Below are 18,486 nucleotides of genomic sequence, written 5' to 3' on the forward strand. Positions count from 1 at the left end.
TGTTTAGCTCTTACAATTCTACTACAAGGTTTGAATGGACTCTTAGCATAACGACTACCAGCTGTCTTCCCTTTCCCTAGTGGACTTCTTCAGCAGTGGTTCTGAAATGGTATGGGAGTCACTCATCGGAGTGGTGATGGCTGGGATGACTGACTGACTGAATCTTTATTTGCATCAGCCACCAGCCATAGCAATAAAACAAAATGCAGTATACAGAGGATAAAGGTAAACAGTTAATTACATAAAATGCATTTTGGGGGTTTGGGTCAATAGTCAAATAACAGATCTTATTCTCACTGCCTTGTAACTTTTGCTGTCACCTGTTCATTTTGATCTGCCAAGAGAATCGACACTGTAACAGTGGCTGGGCGACCCAGAATGGACAATAATAGAGGGGTGATGGCTGGAAGCTGCGGTCCTTGAGTATTGCGGTCCAGAGCCATTTAAGGGTTTATAGCACCAGCACTTTGAATTGGGCCCAGAAACTACAGTGGTGCCTCGCAAGACGAAAATAATTCATTCCGCGAGTCTCTTCGTCTAGTGTTTTTTTCATCTTGCGAAGCACGGCCATTAGCGGCTTAGCGGATTAGCGCTATTAGCGGCTTAGCGGCTATTAGCGGCTTAGAAAAAGGGGGGAAAGGGAAAAAACTCGCAAGAACTCGCAAGACGTTTTCGTCTTGCGAAGCAAGCCCATAGGGAAATTCGTCTTGCGAAGCACCTCGAAAAACGGAAAACCCTTTCGTCTAGCGAGTTTTTCGTCTTGTGAGGCATTCGTCTTGCGGGGCACCACTGTAATTGGTAGCCAGTGCAGTAGGACCAGATTGATGTAATGTGCTCAAACTGTCTTGCCTCAGTGACTAACCTATTTAGTGAGCTGAATTCTGTACTAGCTGAAACTACAGAGGCAGCCCTACCTATAATGCATTGCAGTAATCTAACCTAGAGGTTAACAGAGCAGTTAGGCTGTTCCTGTCGAGATAAGGGAACAGCTGGACTCTTTAACTTGGCCTTTGACTGACTGACATCTAATGCCCTTCTAAAATGTGTTGTGGAAGGGGGGGAGTAATGGGTTGTCTTTGTTTTTATTTTATGTTTTTATATTATGTATGTCGTGGTTTTTTCAATTGTAATTTTATGTTGTGAACCACCCTGAGACCTATGAGTACTGGGGGGTATACAAATGTAAATGAATGAATGAATGCTGAGCGGATGGGTGTATTGGTATGGCACCATGAACAGCTGATCTCAATGCCCAGCCACACCCTATAAAACTGAAGGATCTACAAGTGACAATAAGGTCTGTTATGATACTACGTTAACTATTTCACAGTCATATTCAATGTACTACTTTTTATAAGAAGTAAAATAATTTAAGATTACCTCTTCCAGGTGACATTTGGAAATATTCCAGTACATGCAGGGAGAGAGACGTAAGACAGTGTCACAGGGAGTGAACACGGAAAGCCAATTTTCTTTATACATATGCTCTTGGCTTCTTTGCGACTTGGTGGTAAACAGAATTTCATGTGTGTGCGATTTAACACTTTAGTGACAAATATTCTGAAAAGAAGAACAACATCTCTCAAATTCTCCCCAAACCCAAATGCTGTTTAATTTTAAAGCAGTTTGCAAGCCAACTCTCACTGGAACTCAATATTAACAACATATGGAGCCCAAGGATTCAATCAAAATTCATATTGTAATGTGATTTAGAAGAGGAAGAAAGCATCTTAAGAACTAACATTGCTTTTAATTCCATTCACAGATGTAGAAAATTAAAAAATAAGAATAAGAGTAATCTAGTGAGGGGAAACAGAGATTAGACTATCTACCAAGGAATAGGAGGGCAACCTGAAATAACTGGGATTATTACAGTGATTACTAAAGTTTCACTTTTGGAACTAATGCGACAAAAGAGCACATTAGTGCAGTGTGAATAAGCAAGTCTAAATCACACAGTTAAAAGGCTCCATCTTGATTATATAGTTTAATCACGAGTCCAAACATTTCCAGGATAAATGTCTATGTGGTACAGGTGCATGTTAATTCAAAGATAAAATAATTGATTGTATTTTTACTCACTCCTCTGATTTGCAGCTACTGGTTCCAGTCATTTCCATCAAAACATCTGCATTTGAAAAGTTTTCTCCTCTGACTAGTACTTCACTGCTGCCTAATGTTGATATCCACATTGGTTCAATGGACGTAATGAGCATGGGCTGTTGGAAACAGAGTAAAACAAGATTTCAATATCCAGTCATGCACTTATAAACATGTTTAACTTGTACCTTTCTTATTAATGGGTAGATATTAAGTGTTGTTCCATGCTCCGTAATTTCCACTGGTTTTCATATTCTTCAGGATGGAATATAAAAACCAAAGATAGAAGGGCATAACCAAATCCACAAGCACCTATGGCCTGGTGGAGACATAAGTCTACAGTATTGGCCCAGATGAGAGATAGGAAGGAATGGATGGGATGAAATGAATGGGTACAAGCACTGGCGGAGGAAGAGGAGTGCCAGGGGAGCACGCAGCCCCTGGCAGCGAGATCCCGGTGGAGTGCCATCGCAGCTACCCCCCTGCCCGCGCTGGGCACCACACCCCTGCAGGCAACATGCCCCGCCCCCCGGTGCCAGAGCATGAAACTCCACCACTGGGTACAAAAAGACTGTTGGGTGATTGCACATATGGGGACTACATGTTTATATGAGTTTGGGGCAGTGTGAATGTGTAGGTTAATGATTTTTCGGTGACTGTATTATGTGATTTTTATAATATTATTTGAGATCTTTTAATGATATGTCATTATGCTACATTTGGATGTTTTTGTATATGGTTTGCTTTTGTGGTTCTTATTTATGTTTACATTTAATTATGCTAATTAAAATGTGGAATTGTTTTTTATGGTATTGGTAGTGTCAGGGAACTGCCATTGGAGCCAAGAGTGGAGGTGAGGCTCCCTAGCGATGCAGGAGAAGGGCCCAGCCAGGACAGAGGGAACACTTCCTCGGAGGAAGGAGATCAGCATGACACCAGGAAGAATAGAGAGCCGGAAGGGACGTCGGAGAGATGGCTCCAAGACACTTCCACAGAGACCAGCGGGGAGAGCCCAGGACCTCCGCTGGCCACACCCACTCTGCGCAGAAAACTTCCGCGCAGGAAAGCTAGGCGGAGACTTGCTGTCAAAGAGCTTTTATGCTGGAAGAAGTTCAGGAAACGCCCACTGATGGATTCTGCCAGTGACTGACACAGCCACAGAGAAAGTGCTGTTCAGCCAGGGAAAAGCTTAGCCAGGGAACGTTGCCAAAAGCAGCGCCCACGTACGCACAAGCAACCCCAATTCCCTTTACAGGTAGTATTGTTTTGAATATGGAATTTGTATTTTTATATTTTTTTTAATATTGATTGCTTATGGTTGGAATTTGTAAACTGCTTAAGATTTTTTTGTGTGTGAATATAAACTGGTGTATAAGCTAGCAAAAATAAATTATTGCCCCTACAAACTGTGGTCAAAGAGCTAGCCTTGGTAACCCATGAATTTCCCCTCTCAACCCTTGTCAGCCTTGGCAGTATTGTTCTGCCCGGACACTGAGGTCCAGCACCGAGGGCCTTCTGGCGGTTCCCTCGCTGTGAGAAGCCAAGTTACAGGGAACCAGGCAGAGGGCCTTATCAGTAGTGGCACCTGCCCTGTAGAACGCCCTCCCACCAGATGTCAAAGAGAAAAATAACTACCAAACTTTTAGAATACATCTAAAGGCAGCCCTGTTTAGGGAAGCTTTTAATGTTTAATAGGTTATTGTATTTTAGGGTTTTGTTGGAAGCCGCCCAGAGTGGCTGGGGGTACCCAGCCAGATGGGCGGGGTATAAGTATTATTATTATTATTATTATTATTATTATTATTATGTTTAGTGTCACATATGTGCCCTAGTTAATGCCAACCACAGTTCCCATGAATCTGAATAACCCAGATAGTAACAATGTAGGTGTAATGATAAAACACACCTAAGGCAAGCAAAAAATGGGCAGGAGAACCTATTCCAGAAAGAAGAAGAGGACGGTGTATGACTGGCATGCTTTGGGTTGCATATAGCTAGCATTACTTATGTGTTGGTGCTAAAAATCCAAAGCACAACAATAATTTGGAAATGTTTATTAAAACACATTCACATCTATATCTATCTGTGAACATATATTCCACAGAGTTTCAAAAGTACTGCAATTCACCCAGGGCTTATGCACACACACACTAAAAAAACAACAACCACCCCAATAAATTAAACGGAGGCTCTGATTCCTCCATTAAACAGAGTGGGAAATCCTAAAAGACAGATTTCCATGAGAACACAAAAACACTCATACCCACAAAATAGCATTGCAATAAAATCACAATGAGAATAATATAGGTACTGCACAAATCATAGCACAAATTTAATGGTATACTTGGATACAATGTAACAATCCTTCATAGCAATATCTATAATTAATGTTTCTAAGTTGCATGAGCCCTCTTTTGAATGACACAAAAAGTTTATAAATTATTAGTTTGGTTCTTTGTTTCTTCCTTCACGAGTCTTTTAATCCAAATATTTCATCTATATTTCAAAAGGACTCAGCAACAGTAGCTAACCTTGATGTTAGCTGCTAAATTGCATTTGCTGCTGAAAAGCTAAAGCTACCAACAGGAAGTCCAATCTGATATGTGTCTATTGATATGCATCTCTCACAAACGTTAAAACTGCTGAATATGTTCGGTTTTCATAAGAATTAGCAGAAGAACAAACTAAATATTACAATATTCTTTTGTAAGCTCCTCTAGGCAGGGGACTATACTCATATATGAACACAGATGGCTTTGGACTTCTGTTTCCTGAACTGCAAGTCCCACCTAATTCCACAGAACAATTTAGGTTTGAAACTGGGAAGAATTTAAAATGCACAGTGCTCTAAACAGCAGAGGGAAGAAAAGTCCTATCTGAAGTTTTAAAAAGTAAACAATTTTACTGGGAATGCACAGGCCTGTGGGAGAACTTCAGGAAGTTCTTTGGATACTAATGATGCGATAACGTTAAGCAAAAAAAAAAAGATATTTATGGATTAAGATTAGATACATTTTTGTTGACCTCACTGTTATTTTGGTATAAAAGATACTAAATCATACTTAAAATGAAGTGGTATGGTAGTAAATGGCTGCTCAGCCCTTTCCTGGGTAGGTGGCAGTTGCGGCCCCTCACTCTCTGCCACCAGCCCCAGCAACCAGATCACAGGTGCCTGCTGGCCATTTGTGAATTCCCCTGGCCAGCAGGATCACAGCATGAGACTTCCCTCTGGAAAGCTAGCTTCAAATGGGCCACTCAGAGGCCCCCACCTGATGGACTGGCTGACTGCTGCCATGCCTGGCCAGGCAGCAACACTTAGAAAAACCCGCTGCATTTGCCACCGTATTAACTAGAAACCTGAAGTACTATGGGAGTACCAAGGGGGGTGAGGCAAGCAGTTGATAAGTCTTCTGCCAGCAAACTAGGGAGGGAAACCATTTTCAGTGAGCCTCCCATACCCAACAGCCCGCCTTCCTTGTTCCTGTGGCGGAAATCTTACCATCCAGCTCAGAGATTAGTTCGATTAAATCCTCCAGTTCCCCCCATTTCTTAAAAGAAGCAGTTCAGTTTTAATTCACCCCACCCAACACAACATTTGCATCTACAGTTTCAGCACCATCTAATGCATAATGGCTTATCAGTTTAGCACAGGAAAGAAATCTGATTTGGTGGTGGGTAGAAGAGAACAAGGAAATAGACACTTTCAATAATAACATGTTTAAGTCAGATTGCAACTATGGTGATTGCCTAAAAATACACAAACCAAGAATTGCAAAACTCAATTTATACTATTCGGTACTAATAATATAGTCAACTCACTAGCATGCTGCAATGTGCTTCTTCCCTGAAACAACAGTGTGCTCTTTGGGCAACACCTGGGCTATCCAATAAAGTTTAACGGAAAAAACACAGTTACAGTTACACAGAAAATCAAAACTACATTTTGACTGCTTTTTGTTCCTAAGTATATATCATCCCAAATCATTGAAGAGGAAAACACATACAGCAGATAATTGCAGCAGTATGTATTGTACTGTATTCAGCTGTGTATTGTTGTTTTTTAAGCTTGATCAAGCCATTTGCTAGCTAGATTTGGAGAAAAGTGATCCAACAGGATTAGAATTCAACCCAGAGGGTAACTCTGTGAAATGAAATCCTTCCACTAATTATATTAAATGACAACTACTGATTTCTTATAGTGTCGCGGTATCTGACCCAAACACAGCATTGTTATTCATTATAGCACAAATTCCCATGAGTACAAAGGGTAAAAGCAGAAAATGTGAAACACACACACACAAATCTCAACTATCAATATTTCAGCATTGGAAAGCGAAGGCAACACAAACATCTCATGGTATTTTACTGGCATTGTTGCTACTGCTACTAGTCTTATGAGTTATGCAAAGCATTTCATAGCATAAGCAAGAGAGACTAGAGAAGCCAGTGGAATTCTCCTGAGCTTGGACTTGGGAAAGGTCTACAGGAGCTCATGAGGTCCTGTACTGAAGGGGGAATTAGTGTGTCCAATTGCCAACCATCACCCCGCAATGCTTCCCCTTATTTTCCACCATGTCCTTTTAGTCTTCTGCCTCCTTCACACTTGGCAGTAGTGCAAGAGGTATTGCCATCAGTGAAAACAGCATATGATTGACAGTGAGCTGGATCCATTATAGGGAAAGGCGGAGATGGTGTTAACACATGAATGAACCCCCCTCCCAATCAATTGTGCTATAACGTATCAGTTTCAGAATATCTGCTGACCTCTGGTCTCTGTGAAATATCTTTCCCATCTGAAGCACTGGTAGTAATTGAATCACAGTCAACCTGAAAAAATTGAAAGTACTTCCTTAGAATATATTTTTTAAAAAATACCATTCGTCAAATAAAAAACTTTCCAAATAGCGATTTAAATTCAATACAAGCCAGAAAAATTACCTTTTGTGTACAAGTCACGGTAGAGGAGACACATTTTTTCTCTCTAGTAGACCAGGTGCAACCAGCACGAGACAAACATTCTGAACATCTAGAAATATAAAATACACAACTGCAGGGATTGGTGAGATCCAGCAGAGAAGGTGTGCCAGTATATAATTCTAGGTCTTACCCAGGGGGCTTACATGTCATAAATATTTATTTAACTCTACTCAAGCTAAGGCTTTTCATATAGTGGCCTCAGTAACTCAGAACGCTGGTCCTCTACAATTCAGATATTATACTGCCTGCTGAAAACTTGGAAATTTAATTGTAACATGTAAAGTCAATTTGGATCAGCAGGAGAACTTCAAGGGCACCTTTGTCATATTAGGCATGGGAAAGCAATGCTCCATAATGATATTCCTGCTGGATTAGATTAAAAGACCATTGCATTCTGCCTCCCAAAGAAACCAACCAAATGCCCCTGGGAAGCCCAAAATCATTGCATGGAGGCAACAGTCCTCCTTTGCTGTTGATTTTGAGTGACTGATTTCAGTGCCATGCTGCCTCTGAACATGGCAAGCGAAGTGGTTCATTTCTATAGCATTGCTTCAACTGCTGGCAAAAGTAGATGGCTCATACCATCTGATGTAAATGTTAAGTTGTGGGTGAACATATCAGACGACACAGCGATTCTCCAAACAGCTCTTGTTTATTCACAGGTCAGAACAGAACTGAACTGAAGGGTTCAGCCAGCCTGCTTATATAGAGCTCCAGTACAACATAACTGTAACAACTTTCTGCAACTATCCAATAACTGAACGTCACTATCGATCCCTTATTTGCATATGTGGACCTGAACTATCTACAGTATCCCCCTGCTGGCCCAGGGTGAGAACTTCAGTACATAACAGTAAAGGTCATATGTTATGCTAAGGTGGTAGTGCAAAAAAATCACACTGTCCATTCCTCCTTGCTATTTAAACTTCCATCATCCCTATGATCTCACTTAAAACTGTAAATCCATTGAAAGGGTTTTGCCTTGGGGCTAGAGGTTGTTGTGGAGCTGTTCCAAAAACCCTTTGGTTAACACAAAAGGAGTCATGAGTGGCAAGCCTTATTGCACCAATTAATTAGAAATGTAAGCCTTCATGTTGGACCTGCCTTGCCCCCCTACTCACCAACTTGTCAATTCTGGAAAATACGCTTCTGTGTGAAGCACACAGTAGCTTAGATAGAGTTAATGCACAACAGAATCGACAATGGCTCTTTTACATCACTATCTGGAGGTTGGCTATGAGTGCTATGAGTTCAGGGAAACAGAGTCGAGATCTAAAGTGATGCTTCAGCAAAAGAATGTATCATGGGCCAAGTACGGTTATAAATCTATGTGCTAATAATAGCTCCAAGCGAAACAGCAAGCCTACCCATAAGGCTTATTCATTGCTAAGGTTGCTTCCAGACTGACAAGTGTTATATAAAGATTGCACTTCCTCTACCCTACATGCAGAATGGCAAGACTCTTCAGGTAGTCTCACACTTTGCAAAAAATGTACATCCTGTTATACATCATCCATACTTTTGTGTGTTATATACAGCTATGTAGGTGGGTAGGTGGCATACCTTTTTATCAGGATGTTTATTTTCAACACACACACACACACACACACACACACACACACACACACACAGAGGTTTTCATGTTTACCAAAAAGAGCTTCCCCTTCCTTAATTGCTACTGTGCTAATAATTTTTAAGCTAACTGAAATGGCACCAACCAGAAAAGCAATGTGATCCTTTTTAATTTATTTAACATTTTGCACTACATAGTTTAATTACATGGTATAATTACACAAATCTAGATTTAAAATGAGGGGTGCGGGTGGCGCTGTGGGTAAAACCTCAGTGCCCAGGACTTGCCGATCGTATGGTCAGCGGTTCAAATCCCCATGGCGGGGTGAGCTCCCGTCGTTCGGTCCCAGCTCCTGCCCACCTAGCAGTTCGAAAGCACCCCTAAGTGCAAGTAGATAAATAGGTACCGCTTTATAGCGGGAAGGTAAATGGCGTTTCCGTGTGCTGCGCTGGTGCTGGCTCGCCAGAGCAGCTTCGTCACACTGGCCACATGACCCGGAAGTGTCTCCGGACAGCGCTGGCCCTCGGCCTCTTAAGTGAGATGGGCGCACAACCCTAGAGTCGGACATGACTGGCCCGTACAGGCAGGGGTACCTTTACCTTTACCTAGATTTAAAATAGGCGGTGTGCGCTCCCGCTGCTCGGTCCCAGCGCCTGCCAACCTAGCAGTTCGAAAGCACCCCCGGGTGCAAGTAGATAAATAGGGACCGCTTACCAGCGGGAAGGTAAACGGCGTTTCCGTGTGCGGCTCTGGCTCGCCAGAGCAGCGATGTCACGCTGGCCACGTGACCCGGAAGTGTCTCCGGACAGCGCTGGCCCCTGGCCTCTTAAGTGAGATGGGCGCACAACCCCAGAGTCTGTCAAGACTGGCCCGTACGGGCAGGGGTACCTTTACCTTTTACCTTTAGATTTAAAATAAGGGTGAAGATGTTATTTTGACTAAAAAAAAATAACATTACTAAAAATAGCAAGGTCTATGTACTGAAAAGTAGAGATCTGGGAATAGGCTCAGCTGCCTGAATGATCACCACTGACATTGTTTGCACCAGTCTTCTCCAATCTGGTGCTGTGCAGATGTTCAGCTCCAGCTGCCACACTCAATATGGCCTGTGGTCATCACGCAAGATGTAGACCAAAACATCTGGCGGGGAAGGTTGGTCCTACACTGATTGGCAATAGCTTTCCAGGATTTCAAAAAGGATTTTTCCAAGCCCTACCCAGAGATATAAGGGACTGAAGCTGAGACTTTCTGCATGCAAAGGGTGTACTCTATCACTGATCTACAACCATATTCCTTCAAAAAGACAGAAGAGTATTTCAACTTAGCACTGCATCTACAGCTATGTTCTGTTCCTTCCAAAAAAATTGATTATCCCCAAAAAAACTTTCAAAAGAGGTGAAAGTACCATGGGGAGAATACAAGATAACACATTTATGATGACACTGTGTAGATGTCTTGTAACAGTACAGAGAACCAAGAGTGACAATTCAAGAGTGACATGCTAATGTGAAAGCACCCTAAAGAAGCTGTTCCACAACCCACAAAAAGATATGTAAACATCTCTTACGTTTTCTCGAATGAGCAGTCATATTTAAATATTTCTGATAAAGTCTGTGAACCAGAGATGAGTAATACTTGAGCAACTGAAAAGAAAAAGAAAAAGAAAACATTTTGATATATTGGGTACAAGCATATATATGAGTTATTTGGATACAACTGATTTTAAAGTAGACACAAGAGAGTTCCCAGGAATTTTTCCAAGGATGGAAAAGAAAATACTCCAAATAAATAGACAAACATAACTAGCATCAGAGAACAGGTCAACAATTTCTGGCAGCGCTGGTGACTCTGGAATGGCAAGGCCTAGTTAGATTTGGTCCCTGAGCAACATGTATGTCAGGTCTACCCACCTGTTGTTTCTCAATGAGTAAATATGGCATCCAGGGAACTTCCTTCCACTCACTGCTGAAAGTCTTAGTTCTTTGCCTAGCTGCCTTCACCCCCTCTAGCTTTTAACTGTACTCCTCCTACAATCAATTTCACAGTCCACTCACAACTTAAAAAACACAGCCTCCTCCCTCCTTTCAACAAAATGGGTGTAACAAGTCTGGGCTGCTTTGTAGGGTTGGCGTTCCCCATAATAGCTCAGCCTGCCCTCTGCAATATTAACATTGATTGACTTTATCTGCACTGGCATTAGCAGAGTAATTTTTAAAATATTTACAAACTCACTTCATATAAAACGTTATTTTATTATTATATCTGTGATAGAAAAATCATGAACTCCTTCTTTGCTGTTATCTTTTGTTCTTGGGCTGGCACACTTGTCCCAAATCACAGCTACCTTAAAATCTTGTATAATCAAATTGTTTTCTATGAAGCAGCAATCACTTATTTACCAGGGAATACCAACAGAAGAAGATTAACAATAAATCAAGGGTTTTGATTATGGGTGTTTTACTCTTGCCTTCTCTTTGACTAATTGGTTAGGTCTCCTTTCTTAAATTTCATTGGCTACACTGGCAGAGGAAGAGGAGTGCGGGGGGGAGCACACTGCCCCCAGCAGCGCGATCCCAGTAGGGTGCCATCACGGTTGCCCCCCCGGGTGCCACACTCCTGCAGGTGGCATGCCACGCCCCCAGGATGGCGCCCCTGCCTGCTCTCCGCCCCCTGGTGCCAGAGCATGAAGCTCTGCCACTGATCGGCTAGTATTTTTTTCTTCTTCTTTGTAAAGTTTGTGATTATTATTCCGTTTTATAATGTGTATAAAATAGAGAGAACAACTATAACACCAGATTAAAATTAAAACATGAAAAAACAAAACTATAAAATAGGCATGTGGAATGAGTAGTTGCACATAAGTTAAAATAACAAAGTCCAAGTAAAGGCTATCAACTTCATCAGATCATCAACTATAGTTCCAGATTTGCCATGCTAGTGACAAGGGACATCTTGAAAATATTTTTTCTGCTGAATATGTCATAAAGGAATGCCAAATCATATAAAAAATATCTGAAGAAGCAGGTAAGTTTTTCACAAACAAATGAGGAGAATAGTGCCTGCAATATCTAACTCACCAGTCAAATTCTAAAATGCCAGAAACTTACTACGTTTTTACTTTAAAAAAATGAAAGCCAGGAATATGTTGATTAAGATTCATTGGGTGAAGAGGCTATCCCCTTTATCTTCCTGCAGATACCCATGCATAGAGCCCACATAAATGCCACAGATAATTGTATTACTTAATTATTTATTCTGTTTATGCTGCTCTTTTCAGTGGAGTTTCCAAAGAGCTGATAACATGGGTCACGTTTCTCTTGCATGACAATTAGTCTTCGGTCTTCTATAGCAACTTTTTCCTAATGTAGTTTAAATAGTTGAAAACGTACACACAAATGCTCTAATCTTGTCAACACAAGATTTGGGATTCAGGGCTGTTTTCAGGAAGTGGCCTTCATCTTGGTGCCAGACAATTAAGACCATCTTCCCCAATCTTGCACATGCAAGAAAAGACCGACATGTGTGACATGATAAAATAGTAGCCAGGCTTACACCAACCACAAACAACAGCCAACCTCTCTTCCTTTTTCCAACATCCAACCACAGCAATCCATAACACACTTTCAAAGCTTCCTCTTTCAGAACCAACATGGCTTTATCCTCCCTCCGCCCAAGCACAGTAATTAAAAATCAGGCTACATATATCCTCACACATTCCATACAACAATACATGCCAGGTGTTGTAGGTAAAATATGAAGAAAACTTGCCTTTTCCAACTAGATCAGCAGCCTTAAGGTGACAAGAGCAGTTCATGACATCTTCCTTCACATTCTCACAAAGAATTTTTTTGGTATTCACATCTATCACTCTGCAAGTGAATGGCCCTTCAGAATTTCCAACTGCAGTTACAGAAATCTAAAGGAATGAGAAAATTGATAAGATTTCTTAACCTCTTAGATGATAGTCTGGAGGAATTTCCAAGAGAATCAGAGTTAAACTCTCAGGGTAAATGTTGATAGGCTACTTAAAGATTAGATAAAAAGTGAATGGCAAGAAACAATTGAAAATATACAGGCAACTTTTAATTGGCTGAATAGCAGGAGCTGCTGCAATCTGCCCAACTCCATTCACCACACCCAATGATTCCTACTAGGAAGCCATGAGATTTATACAGAACGATTCTCCCACTTCCTTCTCTCCCTAGAATGATGATGATTTGTTACACATGTAGACCATGTTTTATGCAAACCAGAATTCATACCAACCAGTGTTTGTAAATCTGCTTCAAACCTTAGCTTCAATATATGGTCAAGAAGATTCCTGGTTTGCATTAACCATAAACCATATCAGTATGTCTAAATGATGACTAACAACAGAAAGAGAAGAGAGAAATAGTTTCAGAGGCAGGAGGGAAAACAGCAAAATGCTGTTCACCCACAAGGATGCTGAAGAGCCAACGTTATGGGAGAATACTACCAACAGAAGCCAAAATAGTGTGTGTTTCTTTTTTGTCCCACTGAGTGAACCTGGCTTCTCTCTACTTTCCCTACACACTGCAGTAATCAATGATTCAGGCAGACTGTCCACCCGGACATGTGAGAGTACTTCAAGAGATTAACAAATCCTGTTTTAAAGTATGTCCAAATTCTTTCCACATCAGTGCCACCCCTCAGAGGCAGAGCATGGTTACAGGAATCCATATCCAGCATAAGGGAACCATTAACCTCTTCACATTATAGCAACATGATCTAAAACCATTCCAAGCAGAAAGTGGGGAGCATCAGGAAACGTCACCATTGCTCTAACAAGGATTCACCTGCACCTTCACAGCTTGGCCTTTCCATTTATGCAAGGCACCAAACAACTGGAGCCACCCAAGGAAGTTGGGTTAGGGGTCCCAATCCTGCTGCGTGCATGCAAACTGACACAGTGTGATCTGCAAGTATGGGAGGCTGGGATTCTGCCAGTATGCCAAATACATTGGATTCATTATGTAGGATGAACTGCCTGTCTATAGAGATGGTTTGCAGAGAATGTCAGACATGGAAGCTTGGGCCAAGTACATGCTTTTGTGTACATAAAAATAAATAGGGTTTTGTTTACCCAGGTTCGCCCACAAAGAACCCCATTGTTACACCAGGAGAAAAGTACAGTGGTACCTCAGGTTAAGAACTTAATTCGTTCTGGAGGTCTGTTCTTAACCTGAAGCACCACTTTAGCTAATGGGGCTTCCTGCTGCTGCCACACTGCCAGAGCCCGATTTCTGTTCTCATCCTGAAGGAAAGTTCTTAACTCGAGGTAATATTTCTGAGTTAGCGGAGTCTGTAACCTGAAGCGTATGTAACCTGAAGCGTATGTAACCCGAGGTACCACTGTATAAGCAGCATAGGATTGGACTATTATGTTTCAGTCAGACCAGAGTACTGAGAGAGCTCAGCACTGCCAAGTTAAATTCTCTCATTTGTAAGTAGTGCAGCATGAAATGAAAATGATGTTTAACATACCTCACCTCTGTAATGCTTAGAAGTGTAGATTTTCAGGCATTTATCTGTTCCATGTGGAATGCTTGTCCAGTTCATTATGTTATTTGAAACTGGGCATTCCCCTTTTAAAGTGCAGCTGAAGAAAAATCCAAATATATGCATGAGAGAAATAGAGAAATCTCTTTCAATTATATATAAAAATCTGCATTATTTGTATCTCCTAGCCTAACTGTGGCCACCTTGACTGAACATTTCTAAAGTGCCTTCTCAGCTCTTAATAGGCTGAGAAATCATGTTCCAGATATTTAGCTTTAAAAAAGATACATCAAACAATGAACATCTATTCCATCATTTCCTTTCAATCAATTTGTTCCACCCTGTTGTCTGACTATGCAAATTTCCAGGAGATAGAACTGATTAACCTAATCAGATTTTCTCACTTTATTGTTGCTTCATTTCTGTATTTAAAACCATAAAAAACCAGTCACTCCCATTGATTCTTTCTCATGGCTTGTGATGCCATTGTCCCTCGAAGCCACAGACCCAAGAGTAGATATGAGTTTTGAGAGTTGGTGTTAAAGAACATTTATTTACGTTATTTTCCTTGGGACCACTCCATGACTTTTTCAGTCTTATGAGAATATATCATTATGGTCTTTCTCAAATTTCAAATTAAAAATAGGGTATGCGAATTTAACGCAACTATCCAAATAACTCCTTCCTGCTAACTATAATTATAACCACAATTATAGATGTCCTTTTAAGAAGAGTCTCACTGCATGCTAGCTTTAATTGCTAAAACACTAATTTCTTACTTACTGCTCGGCTATTGGCTTGTGACTATTGTGTCTTATAGCTCTTTTTTGCTCAAACTTTATAAAAAGACAATTTAGTGCAAATAAATAAATGTTATGGTCTTCTTGTTGTTTTAGAATTTCAAAGTTCTGAAAAATATATGTGAGGTGCAAACAACGTTAGTGGGGTTTCAAGAAGCACTGTAAAACTCTAAGAGGTATTGTTTAAAGAAAACAGGGGGGGAAAGAGGGATGATCAATGGCAATACAATTAAAGAAATGTGTATTGAATGGTAAAAATGGATGATTACCAGAGAAGCTGAAGGAAGACCAAAATTTGAATTTTGTTAAAATTAGGTAAAATTTGGATATTATATGATTGTATCAAAAATTAATAAAAAATATTTAAAAAATAATAATAGAATTTCAAAGTTATTTGGCACCAGGATTCTGTCTTAGCCCAGTTAGAATACTAACACAAATATCCTGGGAAGGTTAAGAGAGAAACTTGAGTTGCCTTTACATTAATATTATTAGCAAGTGTCATTATAGGAAGAGTCACTGCAAACGTAAAACTGATCCAAGATGGCTTTATAAAAACAACTGTGGATACAGCCTCAAGGTATCAAGAATGAAAAAATACCAATAACGAAGCATTCATTCATATGAGCCTAAGAAGCAAAAGTACATACTTGTTATATGAATAACACCATCCACAGTGGGGGTCCATGGCAGTTAAACATTCTTTACAGGAAATATACTTGCTACAATTGGCAACCTTTGTTCTCCAGATCTAAAATAGAAAGGGAGAAAAAATCACTCTTGCATGTTTCTAGTAAACATTTTCAGAAAAGTAAAATAATTTCCATAAACCCAGGAAATAGAAAGAAAAGCAAATCAGTAACTTAAAGAAAAAAAGGAATTCAAAGTAGTTTCTTACAATATTGCAGCAACCTTCTGCTGTTCATGTCACTTCTAGTTAACCTTCTATGGATCCATCACATCACTTTGCTAATTTGGGGGTGTATAGGAAGAGAAATTGGATCTGTGGCAAGACCTTTGCCAGCTGTGCTCACTTGTACTTAAATTCAGAGCCAACAGGGTGGTATATGACTTCAAAAATAATTTGCATGCAGATTCCCTGCCTGTTACAGCCTTTGTCTCTAAACTTCCGTTTCTAAGAAAGGCTGCTGAATGTGTGGTTGCTCTTCAGCACTTTAAAACCACCAACTTTCTGCACACCTGTTAACGTGGTTTTTGGTCTGGAAGGAGTGTGGTCTCTCATAACCATTTCTGCCTGGCTGGAGATTGCTACGGGCAACTGCACTCCACTATTAATCCTATTAAATCCTGCTGCAAGTCTTTAATGCTAAAGTGTGTTCTTGGCAATGCCATTGTCGGCTCTTCCACTCCGGAGTTTAATGTGGATTTGAAGCTGCTTCTCTCTGTCTCTCACTTTTGCAGTGTACATACAGCGCTCTCCTCTTCCAAGTGACAGCCTGCACCTCCCCTTGCTAAATTACCATATTTTTCGCCCCATAGGGCGCACCTAGTTTTTTTGGGGGGGAAATAAAGGGGGGGAAATTATTCCCCCCCAGCCCGAGCTTCCCCCGACCCCAGCCCCCAGAACAGGCTGCTATCTGCAAGCCTGGGGAGACCGGCGGGAAATCGCGCCGGTCTCCCCAGGCTTGCAGATAGCTTCCTGAAGCCTGGAGAGCGAGAGGGGTCGTTGCGCACTGACCCCTCTCGCTCTCCAGGCTTCAGCAAAAGCCTGCATTTGGTAAGTTTATTTTCTGTCTTGTTCTAGCTGGGTCCCAGGCTGCAAGTAGCCTTCCAGATAAACATGGCTATTGCAGACCGACAGCTGCAAATTCCATAGCCAAGGTCCAATTCCAGACAAGCAGTGATTTTAACAGAGTTGAGAGGCATCCCAAGGTCCAGGTAAGCAGACGGTCAGGATCAGGTGCAAGAAACAGTGTTGGTTAGCAAGCCATTGTTCCAGCAGTTCTCTCAGCCTTGCACTGAGGCTCTTAAACCAGAGGCACAAGAATCCCACCCTAGGCACAGCTGCAGCCTCTCAAGACATCTCTGCAAAATCCTTCTCCTGAGGAGGGTGCTACACCTGAGTAGTCCTTTGCTTATGAAGAAACCTTATCTACAACCAATCACTCTTCTTGACTATGAGGAGACAGCTGGTAGCGACATAATATTTGCCAATCTGTGGATAATCCAATAGGAGAAGAAAATGCAATACAAAAATGTGGGTCCTCTGAAGCTTATCATGTGGGAAGCGTCATTGCTTTTAACATGTGATGACATTTCACTAGATGGTTTCTATTGCCGCGTTTACTTCTTCCATTTTGTTTCCATCAGTCCCAAAGACATGTTCATGGCATTTTTATTTTTAACCCAGCAGTTTTTCACAGAGCAGCTATGTTAAAATATATAAATTGCCCTTGCACGTAGATGGCAAAGGAAAATGTAGGACAGGAAGTAGGAGTCTTTCATATGAATGATTCCTTATCTTATCTGGCTTTACTTTTTAAAAGTACAATTCTGTACTTTTGCACAATTCTGAAAAAAACTTATATTCCAGATTTGTACTTTTTTATTAAAAAAGTGCATACACAGGCAAGCAAATAACTGCACACATATCCACAATGGACCTCAGGGAAGTAATAATATTTGAGGGAAGGAGACAACATTACATAGTACACCTACATGCATCCTAACAAGTACCACCCACTAATGTGCACAAGAAAGGAGATGGTTTTCGGAGCCGTAAGATTGAAAGTACCTGTATGGATAAAAGTGCCCGAACAAGTACATGCAACAGTGAGCCATGTATGCATTAATGCCCTAATCTGAACAGAGACTGAAAGGAGTTCTCTTGTAATAAGGAAATCTCATGTGTGGTGATTACTCATCATCCATCCAAACATTCCTCACAAAGGCTTACCGGTGCTTCCTGAATTCAATGGATAAATGAGAGATGCTGAGAAAGAGATCATATGAAGATGTGCACTTTGATGTCATCAACAAGTTTTCTCTTGTTTCCATCAACTCAGTTCTCGAAAGTCTCTCTCTGCACTCACGTAAGACAATGTAAGTCAGTTACGCAACTGCGAACACTAAGAAAATGATGCGATAGCTAATCTCTAAAGTTACACAGAACTAATCAAGTCAGTTGCATAGTTTAGAATCTCTGCTGACTAGAAATCACACCTACTCATATTCAGGGTCCTGTTCTACAACCCAAAAGTAAAGTAGGTTGCTGGACTTCAGTTAACAAGGACTTTGCCAGATGACTGAAAGCCAACTTCAGAAGTACTATTTGTGCTGACTGCTGCTTTTAGCTCACCTTGTTACCAGATGGTAGATAGATGTAATCTTTATTCACAGGGTCAAGTTCAAGTTTGTGAAAAATTGGTGTTTCTTCTTCAATTTCATATAAAATGTCTGGGCAATTTGCTTTCATGTTTTCATCAAGAATAACCTAAAAGCACAGGAAACAAAAAGAACCACTATCATGTTATCATGGGCAAATTTATCTGCCCT

At 40.9% G+C, this 18,486-nt stretch overlaps 1 protein-coding gene across 1 annotated transcript in view; it reads right to left on the reverse strand.

The window, feature by feature from the left end:
- Positions 1-18,486, reverse strand: part of PLXNC1 (plexin C1) — a 61,825-nt gene that overhangs the window by 25,827 nt on the left and 17,512 nt on the right. The window contains exons 3-11 of the mRNA XM_083698537.1: positions 18,290-18,424; positions 15,621-15,721; positions 14,156-14,270; positions 12,419-12,566; positions 10,218-10,293; positions 7,039-7,126; positions 6,865-6,927; positions 2,083-2,219; positions 1,381-1,560 (exon numbers count right to left, since the gene is read on the reverse strand). Of these exons, the coding sequence (XP_083554663.1) occupies positions 1,381-1,560; positions 2,083-2,219; positions 6,865-6,927; positions 7,039-7,126; positions 10,218-10,293; positions 12,419-12,566; positions 14,156-14,270; positions 15,621-15,721; positions 18,290-18,424 (1,043 nt within the window). The remainder of the gene's footprint in view (positions 1-1,380; positions 1,561-2,082; positions 2,220-6,864; positions 6,928-7,038; positions 7,127-10,217; positions 10,294-12,418; positions 12,567-14,155; positions 14,271-15,620; positions 15,722-18,289; positions 18,425-18,486) is intronic.

The sequence above is a fragment of the Podarcis gaigeae genome, assembly GCF_964106915.1.
Source record: "Podarcis gaigeae genome assembly, chromosome: 10".
Classification (NCBI taxonomy): domain Eukaryota; kingdom Metazoa; phylum Chordata; class Lepidosauria; order Squamata; family Lacertidae; genus Podarcis; species Podarcis gaigeae.